This window comes from Falco peregrinus, chromosome 3 (genome assembly GCF_023634155.1).
Source record: "Falco peregrinus isolate bFalPer1 chromosome 3, bFalPer1.pri, whole genome shotgun sequence".
NCBI lineage: Eukaryota > Metazoa > Chordata > Aves > Falconiformes > Falconidae > Falco > Falco peregrinus.
The window spans coordinates 41,902,824-41,923,619 of NC_073723.1; the positions used below are offsets into that span (position 1 = coordinate 41,902,824).

Consider the following 20,796-nt stretch of genomic DNA (forward strand, 5'->3'; position numbering starts at 1 on the left):
ACTGAAAGTATATAATAGGCAAAAAAAAATTCAAAACAAGACAAACATCTGTAATGGATTTGGTAACCACAATGCTGAACATGCTTTTTGAGTTTATTAGCTCAGTTAGGAATAAGTTGTTATGGTAATTTCTGTAGAGAAGTTAAAGTGTGTTATGCATTAATAACAAACAATAGATTTGTTCACTCTGCATGGGTGGGCCAAACTGAAAGCGTAATTAAAGCATGGTTTTGTGGAGAATCAAGGAGTGGTTTTAAATATAATTGCCATTTGCAAATAAAGCATTAACGGTGATTTGCTTTAAAGTCGCTAGGTATTCCTATACTTGTGACAAGTGAGAGTTTATTTTGGGTAACAATAGCATTATCATGCTCCTGGTTGATCATAAAACTTGTAAACAGTTGTAAAATCTGGAGAAGTTTTAGGTGAAATGGATTTGTCCTTTCTGCACAGAGGGCAGAGAGCCCATGCCAGGGGTGCACGAGGATGACCACGGAGGTCCGACTGCAGAATCACGGTATCAGTTCAGTTAAAGTCATATTTTTCAGTGTTACTGGTAAGTGTTATAGTACAGGATTAGAGAGTTACTGAAGTTAAACTCAAGAAACAGATGTTGCATTTAATGCATCAAATAATCTCCCTTGAAAAGCAGTTCCTCCAGTTTGTATGTTGGGCATGGTATTGATGGTGTACTTGCTTAATTTCTTCTTTAAGGATCCACCTACTTCTGTGTCTCTTGGACTGCGAATGGAGGAGATGATTTTCAATTTGGCAGACACGCATCTGTTCTTTAATGATTTAGAAGTAAGTGTTGATTCTTTTAAAACACCTAGAGTTAATTTAATATTTGTCTCTTTTTATTTGTTGTTAGATGGTTTGACCATTATTTTTGGTTTCACAGTTTCAATGTGGAAATGTTTAGGAAATATCTGTATAATTCAGTCATTAGGGTATATAATCATATCTACACTAAATGTCTGCACTGGCATTCAAAAGTTGCAATAGTTTAAATGGTCAAGTTTTGTCCTCATAGGTCTTAGTATTTATGACCACAGTAAACAAGTTTTAGAAGTGGATACACCGAAAGTGTCTATAAACATTAGAATTCAATAGCCTGCACAGGCCATTAATTATTAAACTTCAGCTTCTATAAACAGTTAATGACTGGGTACAGATTTCTCACTTACATCCCACTGTGGGCAAGTATCACCTTAACCCCGAGGGAAATCATTAATGTTGTATACGCTGTCCATCTCAGTGGCCTGTTACTGGGGGTCCTCTGCCTTCCCCAGCGGCAGGTACGATTTGTTACGTGCTAGGGTTTCTTTGCCACACATGCCTCTTCCCTGCGGCGTGCGGCAAGGAGCTGGTGTCAGCATGCCAAGGGCTTTTTTCAGCTTACGTAGGCTATGGTTTGGCGACGCTTGTGAGATAGTTCTAAAACTATCCGAACTGCTGAAAGAGACTGTCACCATAATGCTTAGCTGTTTCATCTTAAAAGGAAAAAAAGCAATTTCTGATCATATTTTAATAACACGAAAACATGAAAACAGTCAGATTTCTTTCCCATCATAGTGAAGACAGCTGTTTATTTAAAATCCAACTGTTAAGCAAGCTTGTGGTGGGGCTGCCAACACACATTAATCATCAAGTTGTTGTTTTGCTAAATTTTAGAATAGTGTGTTATTCCAGACAGGCAAAAGAATCTAAAAGATTCAAATGCATCTTTTGCTGATCAAAGTTAATTGGCAGCAATTGGCCTTTAAATATTTCCTGATGTTTCCCTTTTCAAAATCAAGCAAAATACACCTTATTTAATAGATGAGCCAAAATAATTTGAAAAATGCCAGTGTGTGATAGACCTCAAATGTGGTTTGTCTAACATCTGTCCTATATTTTGATTTCTTTTCATCTAAAAAGAAACCACTCACAGATGATTTGGCATCTTAGAATATAATGAAATTATTTAATGTGCTTTATTTTTTATTCCATTCCTTAGTCGAGTATTTATTTTTTATACTTACAATAAAATAGATTAATTCTTTAAATTTTAAAGTAGCATTTTCTTCCATTAAGGTAGCTATATGTGAACATATGGTTGGTTTGGATATAAGAAGCACCATTAGGGGGTTGCATGTATAGGACTGATTTTTCAAATTTGTAGAAAAGTATAACAATGCTAGTTATTGTCCAGAACTGTTTCTGATATTTGCTTATATTTCATTTTATCAGAGCAGAAAGAGAAAGTACTACTGTATCTTACCAGCATATTCAATAAAGTTCAGTGTGCTTTCATTTGCTGTGCATAACCAGTAACGTAGCTACTTGTTCATACATGATTGTCAGCATCACTGACTTTAATGGAAGTTGATCAGCTGCATCGTGGGGATAGTAGGTTATCTTCTGCTAATTGGCACATTACAGCCTTAACAGTACAGCATAGCAGTTTATCCACTGAAGAACTTTGAAGCCGTGTATGAAAAAAATACTGCTCCAGGGAGGAGCTCCAGCAGAGTAGCTCACTGAATGAGCTTGGTTCTTTGCATTTGCTCCTTAACAAGCCAGTTTATCTTGTGTCTGCAAACTCAAGTATGATAGTCTGTGTCTATACCCTAGTCTGTGTTCTTCATACACAAAGGCACTTAGGAGTGAGCAGTTGTGTTCATGTCGTTGTACATGAGCTCTAATTCCTTGTTTCTGATGAATGCGAACTCTGATCTGAGAGATCATGCCCTGTCCAAGGGAGTGAAGAGCATGTTCAGTGTGCAGAGGAGTGGGTTTGTGCTTGCGGATTGCCCTGGAGAAGTCTTCGGAGAAGTGCACAGGGAGGGGGCATAAGAGAGCCTGTACTTTGTGGGAAGCAGCACCTAAGGACCAGACCTGGCCACAAATTGAGACTTTCAGTTCACCAGGAAGGTCAGATTTTTTGAAACATGTTGCAGACTCATGGAGTTTTTGAAGGAACGTGTCCTTCTGGAGCCGCAGTTTGTCTTTCTTGTGAGTGTTGCCATTATTAGCGGGGCCTGCCTGGTTCCCAAGGTCTGCGACCTCAGGGCAGATTCCTCACATCCATCTCAGAAATTCAAAGTCCTTCCTTGGTAGTTTGGAACTTCAGGCTACTCTACAGCTTGACAGGCTTCTGTGAAAACTGTGGGCAATTTGGCTTGGCTGTGCCTCAGGCTTAAAACATCTGTTCTTGCTGATGAAGGACTGAGTCTGGAAGATCTAGTGGGGACCTCTTTAGGCTTAAGCTTTCCAATTCGTGTGCCCAAGCATCTGAGCCATTAGGAATCACAAAGTTTGTAGGCAGCATTGCCAGTGAGCATCCTTGCCCAGAAATAGTGTGAAGACAGGCAAAGCTGGATTTGGAACATCTAATCCACCGTATAGACATGTCTTTGGGTCTAGGCATAATTCAAAGTGGGAATCTGAAAGCTGATGCTCTCCGGCTCACCCAGGCTCAGAGGGAACCCTTCCTGACACACAGAGAGGCTGGGTTTATGGGCAGGCAATCATCTGTCATAACTTTGGCCTATGGTGCACATTTTTTCAGATACCACAAGTTAATGTTTTTTAATAAAAATCTTTTCATCCGATGCATTCCAGACAGCTCTAATCAGAACAGCTCTCTTGTTATCCAAGTTAGAGGGAGAGTATTCTGTCTTCTTGTAAACTGCCGAAGACTGAATGCAAAGGGCAGAGTGGCAGCAGTGATCTCTGCAGCACTGCTTGATTTGTGTATGACTTAACTGGCTTTTCAAAGCTCAGCCTAGAGATTTATTTAATATTACCAAATTCTAAACTTCAGCAGTCATTTTTCATTCTCTATAAAGTGAATGAATGCCAACGCATATCAATTGCAAACTAGTTTAGCCATCCTAATTTAGTAGGGGATACAGCCAGGTAAATTCATTACCTGATTTCCTGCATGTTGTTCTTTATGTTGTTTTTGTTGTAGTAGTAGTAGTAATGATAATAATATATATAACAGTATTTCTAATTGGCATTTTTCAAACTCAGTTACAAAATTCAGTCAGATCTCACCATTTAGCTCTGAAGTCAGTGTTCTGTTTATGAACAGGTGAGCTGCATTTAGATTTAAAATTAGTTACTGCACCTTCAGTTTGTACTGGTTCTTAGTTTATTGCTTTAAAAAAAAGAGATGGCTTATTTCCTTCGCTTTGCACAGATTTATTTGGAGTAATTAAGTCCAAATTGATAGAATAGCAAATAATTTCAAATCTTGAAGGAACATTCCCTAAACAGCATGTTAAAGGGGTATGACAAGTTTTTCAACATACTGAAAGGAAAATATTAATGCTTACCAATGTATAATTTGATCTAAGTACCATAATAAACAATGTTTTCTTGCATAATAGTAATTTCATAATGAAATTATAGAAGTATATTAGGCTGAACAGTAGAAAATAGTGCAGTGTTCTCAAAGTTTAGATTCCAAAGTCTGCATTTGGTGTTCAAAATAGGCAGTTTAAGGTTTCAGTATTTAGGTTTTCAGCTGGGGAGCCCCCATGGGAGCACGGAGACCCGCTAGGGGCCAGCAGCCCCCCTGAGAGCAGCTGGCGAGGCGTGGGCAGGGCCAGGAGTAATGGCAGCCGCCCCCTGCTCCCACAGTGGGCAGCCCTGGGCAGTGCCAGTGGCTGGCAGCGGCAGGAGCCTGGCCTGGCAGCTGGTGCAGGGAGGGTGCCTCTCCAAAGGAGGGATGTTCCACTGGCTGAGTGACGAGTGTTGGAGTCCGTATAACCCAGCAACCAGGCACTGTTCTGTGACCACCTGCACAGGTGAAGGACACTCATCCTACCCGGCCCTCGCAGCAGAACGGTGGGCACTCGTCCAAGAGCCACGGCTGCAGCTCCGGCTGGGGGCTCTGCACTGGCTACCCCAGTGGTGGCCAACACCTCCAGCCAGGCGGAGCCGCAGTGCAGGCCTCAGGCTGCAGGACGTGCCGACCTTTCTCCTGGGGGCGCAGGGACAGGCAGCAGAACAGCCTGCAAGAGGTGTGCCCCAGCGGCGGGGCTCCGCAGCAGGTGGCTGAGGCAGTGAGAGGGCTGCGTAATGTCAGGAGGGCTGAGGAGTTAGGCAGTGGTTCCAAGTCTGCGGGGGATCCATGGCCCACAGCCAAACAGCCAAAACCTCCCCCACCAGCACACAGGGAAGGGAGACGGGCCGTAATGCAGAAGAATGGAAGCCTGCAATGGCAAGGACCTGCAGGAGGAAGAGACTTTCCCTGAAGCCTGAGGTGCCCTTGCAGAACTGCTTCACTGCTCTGCAGACTGCAGAGGAAAGCTGTCACACCAGGAGAGACGCTGGAGCTGAGTAAGGCAGCCTGATCTGCTCCCTGTGTAACAACCAGCACAACTAAGAGAAGACAATGGGTGACAGTAGGTGACTCTCTTCCGAGAGGTACAGAGGCATCCGTTTGCTGACCTGATACACTCTCTGGAGAGGTGTGCTGCTTAGTGGCGGCTTATGTCAGGGATGTCACCGAGAGACTACCAGGCCTCCTACAGTCCACGGACTATTTGCTGCTGCTGTTTCACGTGGGCACCAGTGATACAGCCAGGAGCCATCTGAGGATTATCAGGAAGGATTACAGAGCCCTGGCAGTGGCCGTAGGGGACTCTGGAGTGCAGGTTGTATCTGGCAGTCCACATATGGTTACAGGACTGGTGCCACAGCCAGGCGTTCGGCTAATTAGACCATGGGACTTGCTTTGAGAAACCTGGTCTCCTAGGGGCTGAAGGGGTCCATCTGTCAGAGAAGGGGAAGAGCGTCTTTTGTCATAGGCCTGCCAAGCTGATGAAGAGAGCTTTAAACTGAAGTTGCTGGGGGAGAGAAACCTCAGTCCATACCACTCCTACCAGTTTGATGCCAGTGCCAGCAATACATACCCAGAGCCTGGAGAGGGATTGCAGGTCAGCAGGAGAGCACCTGAAGAGCGGCACAAAGGAATTCCAGGTACTCCAGCCAGTAAGTCAGCTTCACTGAGGGCCCAATGTAAATGTCTCTACACCAACACATGTAGCATGGGGAATAAACAAGAGGAGTTAGAGATATGCACATAGCTGCAGGGCTATGATCTTATTGGCATCATGGAGACCGGTGGAATTACTCCTATGCATGGAGTGTTGGAATGGAAGGATACAGGTTCTTCAGGAAGGACACACAGCGGAGATGAGGAGGGGGTGTCACCCTTTATGTCAGTGACCAGCTGGAGTGCATGGAGCTCCACCTGGGCATGGATGAGGAGTTGACTGAGACCTTATGGTCAGGATTAAAGGGAGGGTAGGGACAGGTGACATTACAGTGTCAGTCTGCTACAGGCTGCCCAACCAGAAGGACCAAGCAGATGAGGCCCTCTATAGACAGATAGGAGCAGCCTCATGTTCATAAGCCCTGGTCTTCATGGGGGACTTCAGTTACCCTGATATCTTTTGGAGGGACAACACAGCAGGGCATAAGCAATCCAAGGGGTTCCTGGAATATGTTGATAACTTCCTTCTCCAAGTGATAGAGAAGCCAACAAGGAGAGGTGCTATGCTGGACATTGTTCTCACCAATAAGGAGGGGCACTAAGGACAAATTGTGCCTGACAAATTTGGTGGCCTTCTATGATGGGTTACAACATTGGTGGACAAGGGAAGAGCACCTGAGGTCATCTACCTGGACTTGTGCAAAGTATTTGGCACTGTCCCACACGACAACCTTTTCTCTAAATTGGAGAGACCTGGATTTGACAGAGGGACCACTCAGTGGATAAGGAGTTGGCTAGATGGTCACAGCCAAAGAGTTGCGCTCAGCAGCTCAATGTCCAGGTGGAGACAAGTGACAAGTGGTGCTCCTATGGGGTTGGTATTGGGACCTGCACTGTTTAACATCTTTGTTGGCAAGATGGGCAGTGGGATTGAGTGCACCCTCAGCAAGTTTGCCAATGACACCGAGCTCTGTGGTACTGTCGATAGCACTGTAGGGAAGGGATGCTATCCAGAGGGACCTTGACAGACTTATTATAACTAGGTATTTTAAAGAAATAATTGCTGGTAGTGAATGATTATGAACAGCTTATTTTAAAAAGTTGGTTCAGTGCTTTGCAAACTCTATTCTGAAATGGTGCCATCTCATTAGATCTGTTCCTTTAGATATATTTACTGAAGCTGAAAATGTCAGTTATGTAGTCTTTTTTTTTGATCTTACCTAACACTTTTTTATGAATAAGATACTTTTTTTTTGTCTGTGTTGAATTCTATTGAAGTAATTAAAATAAAATTAATTTGTAGGTTCATTTCATGATTGCTTCTTTTAGGCTTTTTATCTCTGGTCATGTCAGGGTTTTAGTGTGGGCTTTTGTGGGAAGGTTCAGTATAAGGTTATATATTATGATACTATAAAAAATATTTTTTACACCTCGAAGAAATGCAATAATGCATAAGGGCACAGTAATGATGATTAGCATTCATTTCTCTGAATGCACACTTATGGCTTCACAATTCACTTCTGTTTGTGGAGCCTCTACATGCAAAGTGATGATATGTGTATGGAAGTAATTTATAATGAATGGCAGTATGGTGTGTGTTTTTCAGCTACATTAGTCAATGTATTTCTCTTAACGATGAAAGATAAGGGTACGCTATCAGGTACTACTGTAAAACAGTAACTTTGGTTCTTTGGGAAAAAAGAAGGAATAATAGTTAGTTATGTTCTAACAATTAGGAGTGCTGACTTTGATTAATTTCTCCTCAGATTCTTACTTAGAATTTACCTGGATGTATATTAATGTATTCCTGATGAAAATTCAGAGCATAGTCTCTTCTGTGTGTCAAAAAGAGCTGCCTAACTGCTTTATAATTGCAAGTATGTTGTTACATCAGATTAATGAACCTTTAAGGCATTGCATTAGCATATTACTATGCATGGACCCCTCTGGAAAGCTGCCTGTGTTAGAGTTACATGTGATTTCCATAAGATGCATCTCTGTAACCAGGGCTGCTGGAGCGGCAGCCCACGCAGGCAGGGGGGTCGCAGCACTCACTTCCCACCCCCAGCTACCAGGCAGCACCTTTGCTCCTCTGTCCCAGCCGCCTGCTGCCAGCAGGGTTGGCTGGTCCTCCCATGCCAAGGAATGGCACAAGAGCAGCTGTCTGTGTTGCTGTAACTCTCCTGCCTTTTCACTCTGTTAAATAAAGTTAGGTTAATACAGAAACATTTTACAAATCCTGCCTTTACATAGATGGGAACATAACCGCCTCTCATGAAGCATCGAGATACTGACTTAACACAGATGCATCTTTTCACAGTTTAAAGAAAAGACTAAGCAGCATTTACATCCTTGCACTCTCACGCTCTGTGTTTGCCCTGTAAACCTCCTCCCTCCACCTATATGGCAATAAATCATTCCAGGACTCCTGTAAGTCTGTAACTGCCTTCTTGGATTTACTCAGATCTAGAAGTCGATAAGGAGAAATTAACTGCCAGGTATTTTTAATGAAATCTGCTTTTTGTGGATAGTTTCCTGCTCGTTGTTTGGGTGTGCCTGCTCTCCTTGTTTGTAGCTCCCAGTCATTGGACTATCAGTTATTTATCAACACTACCTCTCCCTTGTGTTCCTTTGCAAGCTCAAAACTGTGTGGAGGGCACCTTTCTACTTGAAATGTGACTGGGATATCTGACACCCAGTAGTATGCAGAGCTTTTCTGTTCTCTAAGAAATGTAAATGACCTTTAAGGCCCACACTGCAATGCAGATCCTAGTGGCACTGAAGCAGGTAGGGATACCGTCTGTGCTAACACCAGGCACTAAAGGGATTTCTCCAAGAACAGGTGCTCCAGGGAGATTGTAGTAAGAGCTCAGGCCTAAGAAAGGGAACAACTAAAACCCAGCACAGCAACCATGAAGCTTGTTCATGGAGTAAAACTCCAGTGTTAGTTCCTCTTTGGCCTTTGCCTTCAATTCTTACAGGTGAAACTAGGCTGCCTCCCTGCTGCTGGAAGCAAATGCACCATATAAATCACTTCTGGGCCTCCAGGAGACCTTTCTTCATGACAGGGACATATATTCTTCTTTTCATCAGCTTGAAAATTTTCTCCTTTGTAGGTATCAGTAGCACCACAGGAGACTAAGTGACTTTCCTCCCAGGTCCTTCAGTGACCATGCATACAGCTATGTCCCCAGCGTACCACACAGCGCTCTGTAGGAATGCCTTTGAAGCAATACAGCCATATGTTCTGTTTCTTTAATCTGAAGGAGAAAGGGAAACTACTTCCCCTCAGATCTTGCAAGGTACTTTAATGTGCCACAGACTCAGGCTGGTAACTTTTAGACCAGTAGCACTCTGAAGCATGGTTCGGGATTGTGGTGCATTATCATAATACAAATCATTGAATAATAACATTCAGCAGACTTACTGTGTGCAGGTTACCACACATCTCAAAGAACCATGACCATTGTAGGGTAAAATGCTCGTCTTTCTTAAAGCATTTTAGCACATCTGGTCCTAGAGTCAAGTAATCTAACAAGTGAAGTGCTTGGATGCAATCCAGCCCTTAAGTGTGGGCTTTGAGCAAGCTCCAGAGCAAGCTGGGAGAGCAGGTTGGCCACTATTAGCAGTGTGGAAGTCCATAATTTATTCTCTCACATGGTGTGGAAATTTCGTGGAGCCAGCTTTGGGGAAGCGTAACAGATACAATGTTGCCTAGATTTAAACCTTACTGGATGGAGGACGGAGGTCCACAGTCAGTGATGGGCATTGGGGGAGCTGTGGAAACAGCCAGGCAGACCAAGGAAGTGTTGTGAAAGCATGATCAACTGAGAGAAAAGCTTGCTCAATTTCTCTGCATAGAAAAAATCAGATCAAGATCGTTTTGTGTCTGAAGCCATGCTCCAAGCTCCGAACACTTACAGGGTGAGCCTTTGCTGACATTATGTACTAATCACTTGTCTTGTGCAGCACGTATTTTGCGTACATATTTGTGTAGATGAAGTGGTATGAGGTCAGTTTTGTAGTTGACACTGCTTTGTAATTCCTGATCACTGTGCCTTAGTTTTCTCTTCTACAGATAAGGATGGTGATGGTGATAAGGATGGCATCTACAGATACAAGGATAATAATTCTGTCATAAAGTACTCCAGAGGGAAAAGAAACAGCTGAGTCTGGTGATAGTAGTAGTTGTTATTGTGTAGAGTTGTAGTTGGCTTTCAAAGAATGCTTCAGCCTGGTCTCTTTAATGTCTTAGTCCTCAGTAATATTCTGGCACAAATGCTGTCTCTGCTGACACAATTAGAAAATGCATGTATTCAAGCAACTTTAAAAAAAAAAGGACAAAAAACCATTGCAAACAGTCACGCAAGAAAACTTTCTAGTTTTCCATTGTGTTTGCTAATTTATTTGCTATTGTCCTTTATTTCAAATGATTATTGTAAGTTGTAATTATTCCAGTTCAAGTTATTCATACATTTCAAGTGAAGTCTCATTTTTTATAACTACAGGTTAAAAAACACCCCAACAATTAGAGCAGAAGGGCATCAGTCATCGCTAATCATGGCAATGTCTCAGGTATCTGTACTTGTGAGCTAGTAACCACTGTGAACTCCATGTAGTCTGCTGTTTGGTAATGGGGCTTCTGTTTGGGATGCCTAGATTTTGCTCTAGTACAAATGATCTAAAAAGCAGGCAGGCATCCTTTGTGAAGAAATACATTGACATGCAAATCACCCAGTATAGTAAAGAGCATTTCATAGAATCAGAGAATGGTTTGGGTTGGAAGGGACCTTTAAAAATCATCTAGTCCAACTCCCCTGCCATGGGCAGGGACATCTTTCACTAGATCAGGTGGATCAAAGCCACATCCAACCTGACTTTGACCACTTCCAATGATGGGGCATCCACAGATTCTCTGGTCAATCTGTTAAAGTGTCTCACCACACTCATTGTAAAGAATTTCATGTATCTAATCTATCCTCTTTCAGTTTTAAAACCATTGCCCCTTACCCCTTGTCCTGTCTCTGTAGGCTCTTGTAAAAAGTCCATCTCCAGCTTTTTTGTAGGCCCCCTTTATATACTGAACAACCAAGGTAAGGTTACCCCAGAGCCTTTTCTTCAGGCTGGACAGCTGCGACTCTTTCAGGCTTTCCCCTTAGGAGAGGTGTTCCAGCCCTCTGATCATTTCTGTGGCCCTCTGGACCTGCTCTAACAGGTCCACATCTTTCTTGTGCTGGGGACCTCAGAGCTGGATGCAGTACTCCAGGTGGGGTCTCACAAGAGCAAAGTAGAGGGGGAGAATCACCTCCCTTGACCTGCTGGCCACACATTTTATGTGGCCCAGAATATGACTGGCTTTCCAGAGTGCAAGCGCATGTTGCTGGCTCATGTCTGATTTTTTTATCCACCAGTATACCCAAGTCCTTGACAAGACTGCTCTTGGTCAGTTCACCACCCTGCCTGTACTGATATGGGTGATTGTCCCAACCCATGTGCAGAACCTTGCACTTGGCTTTATTGAACTTCATGAGGTTCACATTGGCCCACTCAAGCCTGCCAAGGTCCCTCTGGATGGCATCCCATTTATCAGTTGCATACAGTACTTTTTTCCATATGGTATGGAAAAAAGGTTCATGATAGACAGCAAGCTAACTTGTAGTGGTATTAAATGCATCTCCAAGATGGTACCCTAAAAGGAGTATCTATCAGGTAACAAAACGCGTTTTCTTTACATATTCTCCCAAACTGCACAAAGGTGTTCTTTCCAGTGACAGAATTAAGGTTCTTGTCCTCTTCCCAGGAAATAAAATACCAAATGCTGACATACTTTTCATGGTAACAATTGTACCTGCCCATTACAGCTAGGTTTTGCAGAGCCTGAAATACCAGATTTTAGTATCAGCCAGTACAACAGATAGTGTATTGAAGGGCAGCGGTAAGGTGCCTGCAAGTCATCATCATACCCTTATCAAAGCAGTACATGGGCAGAGTCTGTTACTGGAATCACAGGTCTACCCCAGGTACAGCAGCTTTAATTGCAACAGAAACCTTAGTGTTGGGCTGCAGCAGCAGGCTCTTAAGGGTACCATAAAGATTTCTATATAATGAATGATGTCAAACAGTGCTTTGAAGATTCTCTTATAACCAATAATGAAACAATATAGTAGTTCTAAAAAGTCTCCAAATTGATGAAAATTAGATGCAAAACTCACTGTAAGAAATTTAACAAACTGAGAAACTTGCAGTCTATTTTCATGCTTTTGCTGCCAGTCCATTAGCAGATTTCAAAACACTGGCTTACATTATAGTGCTGACATATATAAGCACCTTCTTTTAATTAATTTTTTACTTCTGAGGGGTTGCAAAGTCCCTGATACATGTCACGGAGCTCTTCTGCCAGTACAGGTCATGCCCTAAGCACAGATGTGATATGTTGCTTGATGATTCAGATGTTAGATCCAAAACTAGGTAATGATGTGATTCATCCTGAAGGCCTCTTAGTTCCAGAATTGTCATTTTGGATTTGAATAGGCTTTTTTTATTATTTAAATTATCCCAGAAGTCTGAAAAAATAGAACAGTGATGCCAAATGAATGAATAAATAGTTGATACTAATGGTAAAAGCAGTTAATGTTGCTATTATGCTATATGCTATTAATTAATGTATTTTTTTCCATTTGTTCTTGCATAGAGAGGTTTCTCTTTGGCTTTTGGTATTTCACAGAATTGATGTAAATAAAATGTTTTTTACATTTTCCTTAAATATTATGAATACCACTGAACAAAAGCCTATCTACTACTAGAGATGTCAATACTGGAGTTATGACTCATTCATAACACGTTCATAAGTTTCCTAAGTAGTCCATTATTAGTTTATAACCTAAAAATCAAAAAAGTTTCACAAATTCCAATAACATTCTTGAGCAGCAGATTTTGTGTTTTGGTCTCTGATTAAGTTGACAGATGTGTAAAATCTCATACAGCCAGTCAAGTCCCTGGTGCAGCTGCAAGTGCTGAAGAGTGCATGTTATTCCAGCTAAGATCAACATTAATTTACACTCAAATATCTTTCCCAGGCCACCCTTTCTGTTCATGTAATGCAGTTATTTTGTGCTGATTCCACCACTTTGAGGCAAACCATGTTTTTTTCCTCACTGGACTTTTCCAGTGCAAACCCCAAATGATAAACTGGAGAGACCATCATAGTCACCTTTAAAAAAATATATCTCTTTGTTGATTTGGGTATCATCTTAAACCACAAATCTCAGATTTGCATTATTCAGGTTGGTGTTTTAAGTGGATTAGTCTCTGCAAATTATGTACTTTTATTTTAGGAAAGCTAGGAGAAACTAAGTGTCATCCTTACATGGCATTTTGCAGGAAGAGAGCACATTAGCCAATTCTCACATAAGTACAAAGATTTGAAACCACAACATCAGCATCTTAATGATATGCGTGGTAGGTAGTTTATATCAACCTTTTCAGCATAGGTTTAATTTTAGCATGAATTTACAATGTTATTTACAGGTTATCTGGTATCTTAAGAGCCATCATGCAGTCTCTGCTGGTGTGGTTACATGTGAGTGCTATGATTGTAGTTTAAATTTTAAGAAAATATGCATACGCATGTATTTTAAACAGAACTGTTTGTGCTGGCTTTTTTGTAGGAATTATATTAAAATGTTGCTACAGAGAGAAAAATTAAGAAGTGTCTTTCATTCATTTTCTTTTAAAAGCACGAAAGGAGTACTTAAAGTTGGTTCCCAAAATGTTTGAGTTTCACGGTCTCAGGAGATTTCTACTGTTTCAGTGTGGTTACAATAAGGCCTCTATCTGAATTTCATCCAGTTCAATGGTCTAATGAAACTGTAAAGAAAGGGGGAGGGGATTATTCCCTTTACTCATTGCAGTATCACTTTTATTTTTCTGCATTTTAAAGCGTGACTGCTATTAATTGCATTTTTAAAATTTGTCTTTAGATATGGTCAAGAAGCTGGGTATTCTATAGTGGACTAAAGCGATCTTAATGTGTGCTGTTAAAGCATGAGGACTTAATGAGGATTTTAAAAAATGTAAAGGAAAAGTTTAGCAAAAGAAACAATGAGGTATTGTAGGAATGGAGTATTTGTTTGGGGTTTTTTCCCAACATCCTTGTCCAGTCGGAACAGGGCAGTCCAGGTACTTTCTAAACGTTACCTGCAGTTGGGAGGTGATAGTTCTCACGTGTTCAGTGACAGCAGAGTACAGACTGCTGACATGAGTACTGAACTCAGCTGAAATACTGTTGCCCCAGGAAAGACCAGCTATATCTAAGCAAAAAGTCCTTTCTGAACTGTGGAAAATCACTTCAATTGGTTGACAGATCTCCTCTTTTTCTTCTGCCTATTTGTGTAACTCACATTGTGAATGTGAGGTATGGATACACAGGGGAATAACGCCTTCCCTAACGTTGGTAGGCAGGGAGGAGAGCTAATTGTAGCAGCAGTTACAACTCAAGTAAGAGGTTTTCTAAGACTTTCTCAGACTGAAAAGTTTAAAAACACAAGTCAAATATTTCAATTAATTTATTGGAACAAAATGTGTATATTTTTTCTTAAAGGTGTGTTTACAAGCCCAAAAGTCTCATTACAGCCTTGGTCAAATGAATAAAGCATAAATCAAGCCATAATTGCCTACAAATAAGGGTTGATGAACAGAAAAAAAAAAAGACGGCAAAAACATACACCGACTTTTTTTTGTTCCATCACTTTAATAAATTCAGACAGAAATTTGAATACGAGCAACCTCTGACTCCCCAACTGTCAAGAGGACTGACTAACAAAAGTAATGTCTCTTTCCTGAATCTAATCTTGACTAGTTTGGTGTTTAGCAAAGCAAATATAATGACTAACAGAAGTGTCTTCCACAAAAATTCTTTAAGCAAACAGGGTTTTTTCTAATTGTTGCATTATATTGTAAATTCATGTATCTTTCCTTACCTAGAAAGGCAGGAAAAATAGAGAGGAAAAAAGTTTTGTATGACTGTAAATTTTTAGTTTATAATCTTATCCACACTCAGGCATCTATGCTATTGTATTATTTCATGTATTGGGAAAGAGTCTGTAATGTTAAATACAACATTATCTAGTAGGAAAAAAACCTGAATACTGCTTGATGGATTTTAATTCAGTCTTTTTCTTCTTTTCTTTTTAGTTAAAAGAAGTACTGTGAAAAAATAATTTTAAAAACTTGCCAACAACAAAAATCCTTTTAGTAAAGTATTATATCAGCAGTATGGTGATACAACTTTTATGTATAACCTTCATATGGTCATGCAAAGGGTTAAGTTATGTGATTTGAGGATAAAAGGTTTCCTGAGTTGACTATTATTCCTATGGTCTGCCAACAACTTTGCAATAAATGGAATGATTTTTATGGGAATGTGGTTATTCACAGCAAGACTACAGTTGGTGTCAGTATGAAAAATTCTTCTTTAGTAGATTCTCTCAGCAGGGATAACAGATCTGAAAGAAAGGCAAAAAGTAGTTACAGAGAACTCTGGCTGGTGTTGGTGACAAATTATGTTTACAAAATGATGGGGTAGCCCATTGAAAAAGAAGAAATCAGAACAACAGTAAATCAGAGTCTTGCTCTTCTAAATACTACTGTTCCAAAACAGGTTACTTGTGATTGTATATGTGGTTTAATAGTTCCCATTTCTCTTGTCCATAAAGCAAGTGAGACGTCTAGGCTTTCAGTTGCAGGGGTGTGAAATAATGCTTCAGAAATCAGTAAAATTACTGCTAAGTTATACCATTGTCCTTGAGGCAAAATAAACTATTGGTGGGTATGAATTAAAATAATTCAGGAAAAAGAAGTATTTTCTTCTTTGATTAGATTTTAATATTATTCTATAATTATTAATTATAATATTTATAATGTATATTCTTTCTTAGTATCATTTGTCTATTTTTTACTTCTTTATGTTTGTTAAATAATACTATTAGAAGGAAATTGTGATGGAGACTGCATTAAAATATGAATGAACTTGGTATTAACAGTTACTGCATTTAGGTTCGGTTTGTGATAAGCTTTCAGAATGCTTAGAAGATTAAACTGTTGATTAAGTCTGCAGTACGGTGGTTAGAGCTGGTATTATCTGCCATTTGAGATGAGGAGTACAGTTTTGTAGAATTAATGATTCTTCCCAAACTGTACAACAACTTTATGCGTTTTAATTATTCAATCATTCATAAAGTTAGTTGTTGGAGGATGGAACATTTTGTTACAGTTTTGGTTGGGATTTTTTAAAAAAAACAATAGGTAGCAGCTGTTTAAGAGGTAAACATGCCAGCTTTGAGTGCTTCCTGCTCTTTGTTTTCCTCGTGCACAATTACTCTAGTTCTATTTAAAACATTTCATTTGCAAACTTGGTTCAGAGCATTGCAAGACCTCGGTGTACATTATAGTATGGATTTCCTTTGTAGTGCTGGGATCACCACTGATGTATCAGCAAGAAAGAAAATCAAGCTGGCTGTGTCAGTGTCGGGGTGTGTGTGTGTGAAATATCCAGTCCAGAGCAACAGTGTTGTTGATAGGTAGAGGTTAACCTCTCTGAAGGTAAAGGGGTGGGTTCACAGACCCAAAAGTTACTGACCCAAATGTAAATATTGGCTAAGATAATGCCAAAGGAAATAAATTTCTTAAGAATGTTACCTTTCACATTCTCTCAAACCAGGAAAATAGCATGTGCATTCTTTAATATTCTAAGAAATATTTCTTCACTAGAAATATTTTAAAACCAATCTATGAAAGAGATAGGTTTTGTTTGAAAATAGTTTTCAAAAGTGGGATAATGATGCAGCTGATAGCAGAATCAGCTCTTCGTGATTGTGAATGTAATCATTCATGTTGGTTATGTAAATATTTATTGCTGGTAATATAATAACTGAGAATAATATAATTGAGAATATCAGTCCAGCTTTTCATGAAGTGATGGGTTTTGCCAGATGACCTTCACTTAGCAATGAACGATGGACAGAAGTCCATGTCCAGACTGCTAGATCTGGTTCTGCTGGTGTGAGAAATAGCTGTTTTCCTTGAGGCACCTGTCTGATTTTGGCAGAGTAGTCTGATTTGGCTGTGAATGGAAGATGGATCCTGGAAAGTCTTAGCAAACCTTTGGCCCTTTACTTCCTGATTGGTTAGCTGGATATTGAATAAGAAACAACTGTAGTCACTTATTACAAAAACAGATAGAAAGGACTGTAGAACATATTGAAAATAGATTTCTGGGCCATCAAACTCAAAAAAATAAGCAATTACAGGAAGGGCTGTTGAATAAGCCTTATTGCTGCTGAGATACAAGAGATGGTTGCCAGGAGAGGAAAACTTCAGACAGAGCTAGCTGAATTATCTCCTTCCCACCCCTAAATACCATAAAGATGGCAGCTGAACTGATCTCTGGTCAACCAGAGTACAGTCATCCAGGAACTTATATATTTTTAGATATTTTATTTATAGATATTTTGAATATCTATTAAAAAATGCCTTTTCTCATTTGGCTGAAATAAGAGTTCATCTCTCCTGATGTTCATAATGTCTATATTGGGAAACTCCAGACCAGGTGGTGGCTAGGTATGCTTGAAGAGGAGCCTGTGATTCAACTTTTGATAGTCCACCTTCAGCAACGGAGTCCCTGGGAAGCCGAATGTCATTATTCCAAAAGCTCTAGTAGAGTTGTTTGGTTGTTGGGGGTTTTTTTGTTTGGTTTTTTTTGTTGTTGTTGTTGTTGTTGTTTTTTTTTTTTACAGCACTGCATTTATTTGTAGATGTAAACCTAATTTTTAAGGTTAAGTCCTATGAAGAGTAGGAGAGTTCATTTTCTAACAAACCTGTTGACAATTGTGGACTGCCTTCCAGCAGGCATCACATCAGTTATCTTAGCACATTCAGAATGAGGCACAAAGCCCATCTATTTGCATTTAGTTTTCCACGATGGCAATCCAGGAACAGCTCAGTTCTGCTGCAAGCAGGAAGGAAAGAAATAAAAGGAAATACAAATCATGGTAAGGAATTTTCCCTGATAAGTGTATGAGGGAATAAGTGGAAATAGTTTCTCGTCTACGTAATACTATAACCATGGGTGACTTGCAGAAAGCTTGTGAAGTTCTACTTCATGAATGTGAGAATAAATTAGACTACATGTAGCTGTAGGTAAATGAACAGAAATGTGAAACAAAGTCTTCATTCATAGGCGGAACTGTGGCTTTGCTGGTGTGTGCGAAACCCAACTAAAAGCTTCGACCTATCCAAAATGCATGATGCCTGGCTGCTGTGGAATGTGCTGCTGTGGTTCATGAGTGTTAGAGCTACAAAGAATAACAAGTACCTCCTTAGCTTACTTGGGAAGATCATTCCTATAGGCTTATGCAACTATTAACCACTTCTTTCATGTGGCCAATGATGAGTACCTTCATAGGAGGTGCCACTGAAAATAGACCCTGACTTCCTTTCTCAAGAAAATCAAATAGAGTGATCTTTGCACATGTACAGCTCAGCTGAAATACATGGGAGCTTACCAAGCTCATAGCATCACTTTATCACTTTATTTAACTTCTTGTTGCTTCTACCTTTCTCTATAAATTTAAGGCTGCAAGGTGGCACAAAAACTCTTGACTAGCCCGCTGGCACTCCTAGAGCTCTGGTGAAGCAGGCAGTCATCCTCTTGCTCCAGCTGGGCAAGGCAGCAGTGCCTAAACTCATGCCCTATTTCTGCCACTGAGCAGCAGCGTAGGGGTCAACATCTGCCCTGCAACATTGAGGGGGGAAAGAAAAGGAGGGAGAAAAATGCCAGGTGTTGCACGAAGGTCTTCAGGCTGCCTATAAGAGTAAACATTTTAGCTGTCTGTGCTGGCAAGGTTAGAAACAAGAACTTTAATCCCAGTCTTTGGCCACTTAACAAATAATTATGAGGGTGGGAGACTTGCTAGCCCATAGCATTGTAGCTTTCATTTAAACACATGCATTTAGGAGGTCATCAACAGCACCGAGGCACAGCAAGTATAAATGAATTGCTCACACTGGACTGAAAATATAGCTTCCATCTTGTGAAAATTTCCATGTGAACCTCTCATTTCCTGAGAGATGAGATATTGTTTTCAGGCCTTTATGGAAAAATCATTCTTTTCATGAGTTTAATTTTGAAATTGTTTAAAATTTAAATATATTGGAACAACCTTTAGCATATAGTTTCAGTAAGATGTATATGTTCCTAAAAGTATACTTTCAAGTTTATACATTTGGGACTAATTCATTATGTGCTGACCAAGTTCATGGCTTTTGTTACTTCTTTAAACACATTCATATTTTATTTTCACTGGCTTCCATTAGTCATAGAATTTTTTTCTTTTTACAAAAGTATATATCCACAGATAACATGAATCACGTTGTAAAGAAGGCATTTACAATGTGAAGCACTGACCTTTTAAAATAAAGTGAAGTTGACATTTTGAACTTAACACTGTCGTTTCCAGGAGTGACACAGACTCTTTAAACAGATAAACTTGAGTCATATTGAGCTGTTTCTACCTATGGGTAAAATTCTTTCTCTGACACCCTCGGCTTCCCTTCTTTTTCCTGCAAAATATAAAGAAATAGAGTAGGAAATTATTTTATCAAGATCTGATTGTTAGGGAGGCACTCTAAAACACTTCCCTGAGTAAGATCATACATTACAGAAATAGAATAGTTTTACATTTTATCTTGTCTGAACAACTAGAGTGTAATGAGCATGTTCGGAACGATAGGGAGTATCTCTGAACTGGAATGCAAACAACAAATCTACACCGTAAAGCAAGTGAGAAAACTCTGGGGTTTGGAGGACTGCACTTACTGTGATTGCCTTGAGCTCTGCTGACCCTCTGCTAGAGGTATGACTACATTTTGGTTTTCCTTTTCCGTAGAAAGATTTCAGTGTATTGAGTAATACATACCAAGACACTATCAGTTATTCGCTTCATGACACTTATGAAGTTAAGAAAACAGAGTTTTCTTTTGCTGTGGGAATGTAACTGGCATGTTACAGTTGCTGTATAGATACTTCTTTACATCATGTTTTATTTTAAATTGGATTCTTCCAGTTATAAGGTGCAGCTGAAATGAAAATGTAAACCTTGATTTTAGTGTAGCTACTTCAATAAACACAGCTTGCAGAATAAGATCTGTATTTATTTTGCAACAAACACTGTTTACTTTAGGAGTATCATATTTAATCCAAATGCACTTGTTTGTGTGAATAAGCAAAATAGGATTTTAATCACTTTTTCTATTAGAAAAGAATGGCATCCATTATGTGCTCTAAAAGGGCTACATGTTTGGTGAAGGAGAGCACTCCAAAGTCATTGGCTATGAAAATGAGTTTGTTAAATAATTTCAGTTCTTACTCTTCAGTGTTTATTATACCTAACAGTTCATATAGCTAATGACCTTAAACTTTTTTTTTGTTTGTTTTGATGTGCTATTTTAACAGTAAAAAGTAGGGTTTGGCTTTTTGCTGTGATTTTTTTTTTTAAACAATATAAGCTTCTCTTTATAGTCTTTTAAGTTTAAAATGGGAGTGTTTTGAAAGCCTTTACAGCCTGATTTAATTCCTTGACTGTTCATCCACAAATTGTCAGACAGAATGAAGTGGATTTCAAGAACTCTCTTTGTTCTTCATATCCTGTGCCTGACCCACAGGTAATCTGCACCTTTTTTCTTCAGCGCTGAATAATTGTGGTGGGAAAGAAGAGAAAATGTTAGGGTCACAAAGTGCAGGCTAGACA

The 20,796-nt window shown here is 40.0% G+C and overlaps 1 protein-coding gene across 10 annotated transcripts in view; it reads left to right on the forward strand.

Moving 5' to 3' along the window:
* EYA1 (EYA transcriptional coactivator and phosphatase 1) overlaps nucleotides 1–20,796 on the forward strand; it is a 168,874-nt gene that overhangs the window by 128,734 nt on the left and 19,344 nt on the right. For all 10 annotated transcript variants that reach the window (XM_055800635.1, XM_055800633.1, XM_055800630.1 and 7 more), the window contains one exon: nucleotides 715–804. In XM_055800635.1, the coding sequence (XP_055656610.1) occupies nucleotides 715–804 (90 nt within the window). The remainder of the gene's footprint in view (nucleotides 1–714; nucleotides 805–20,796) is intronic.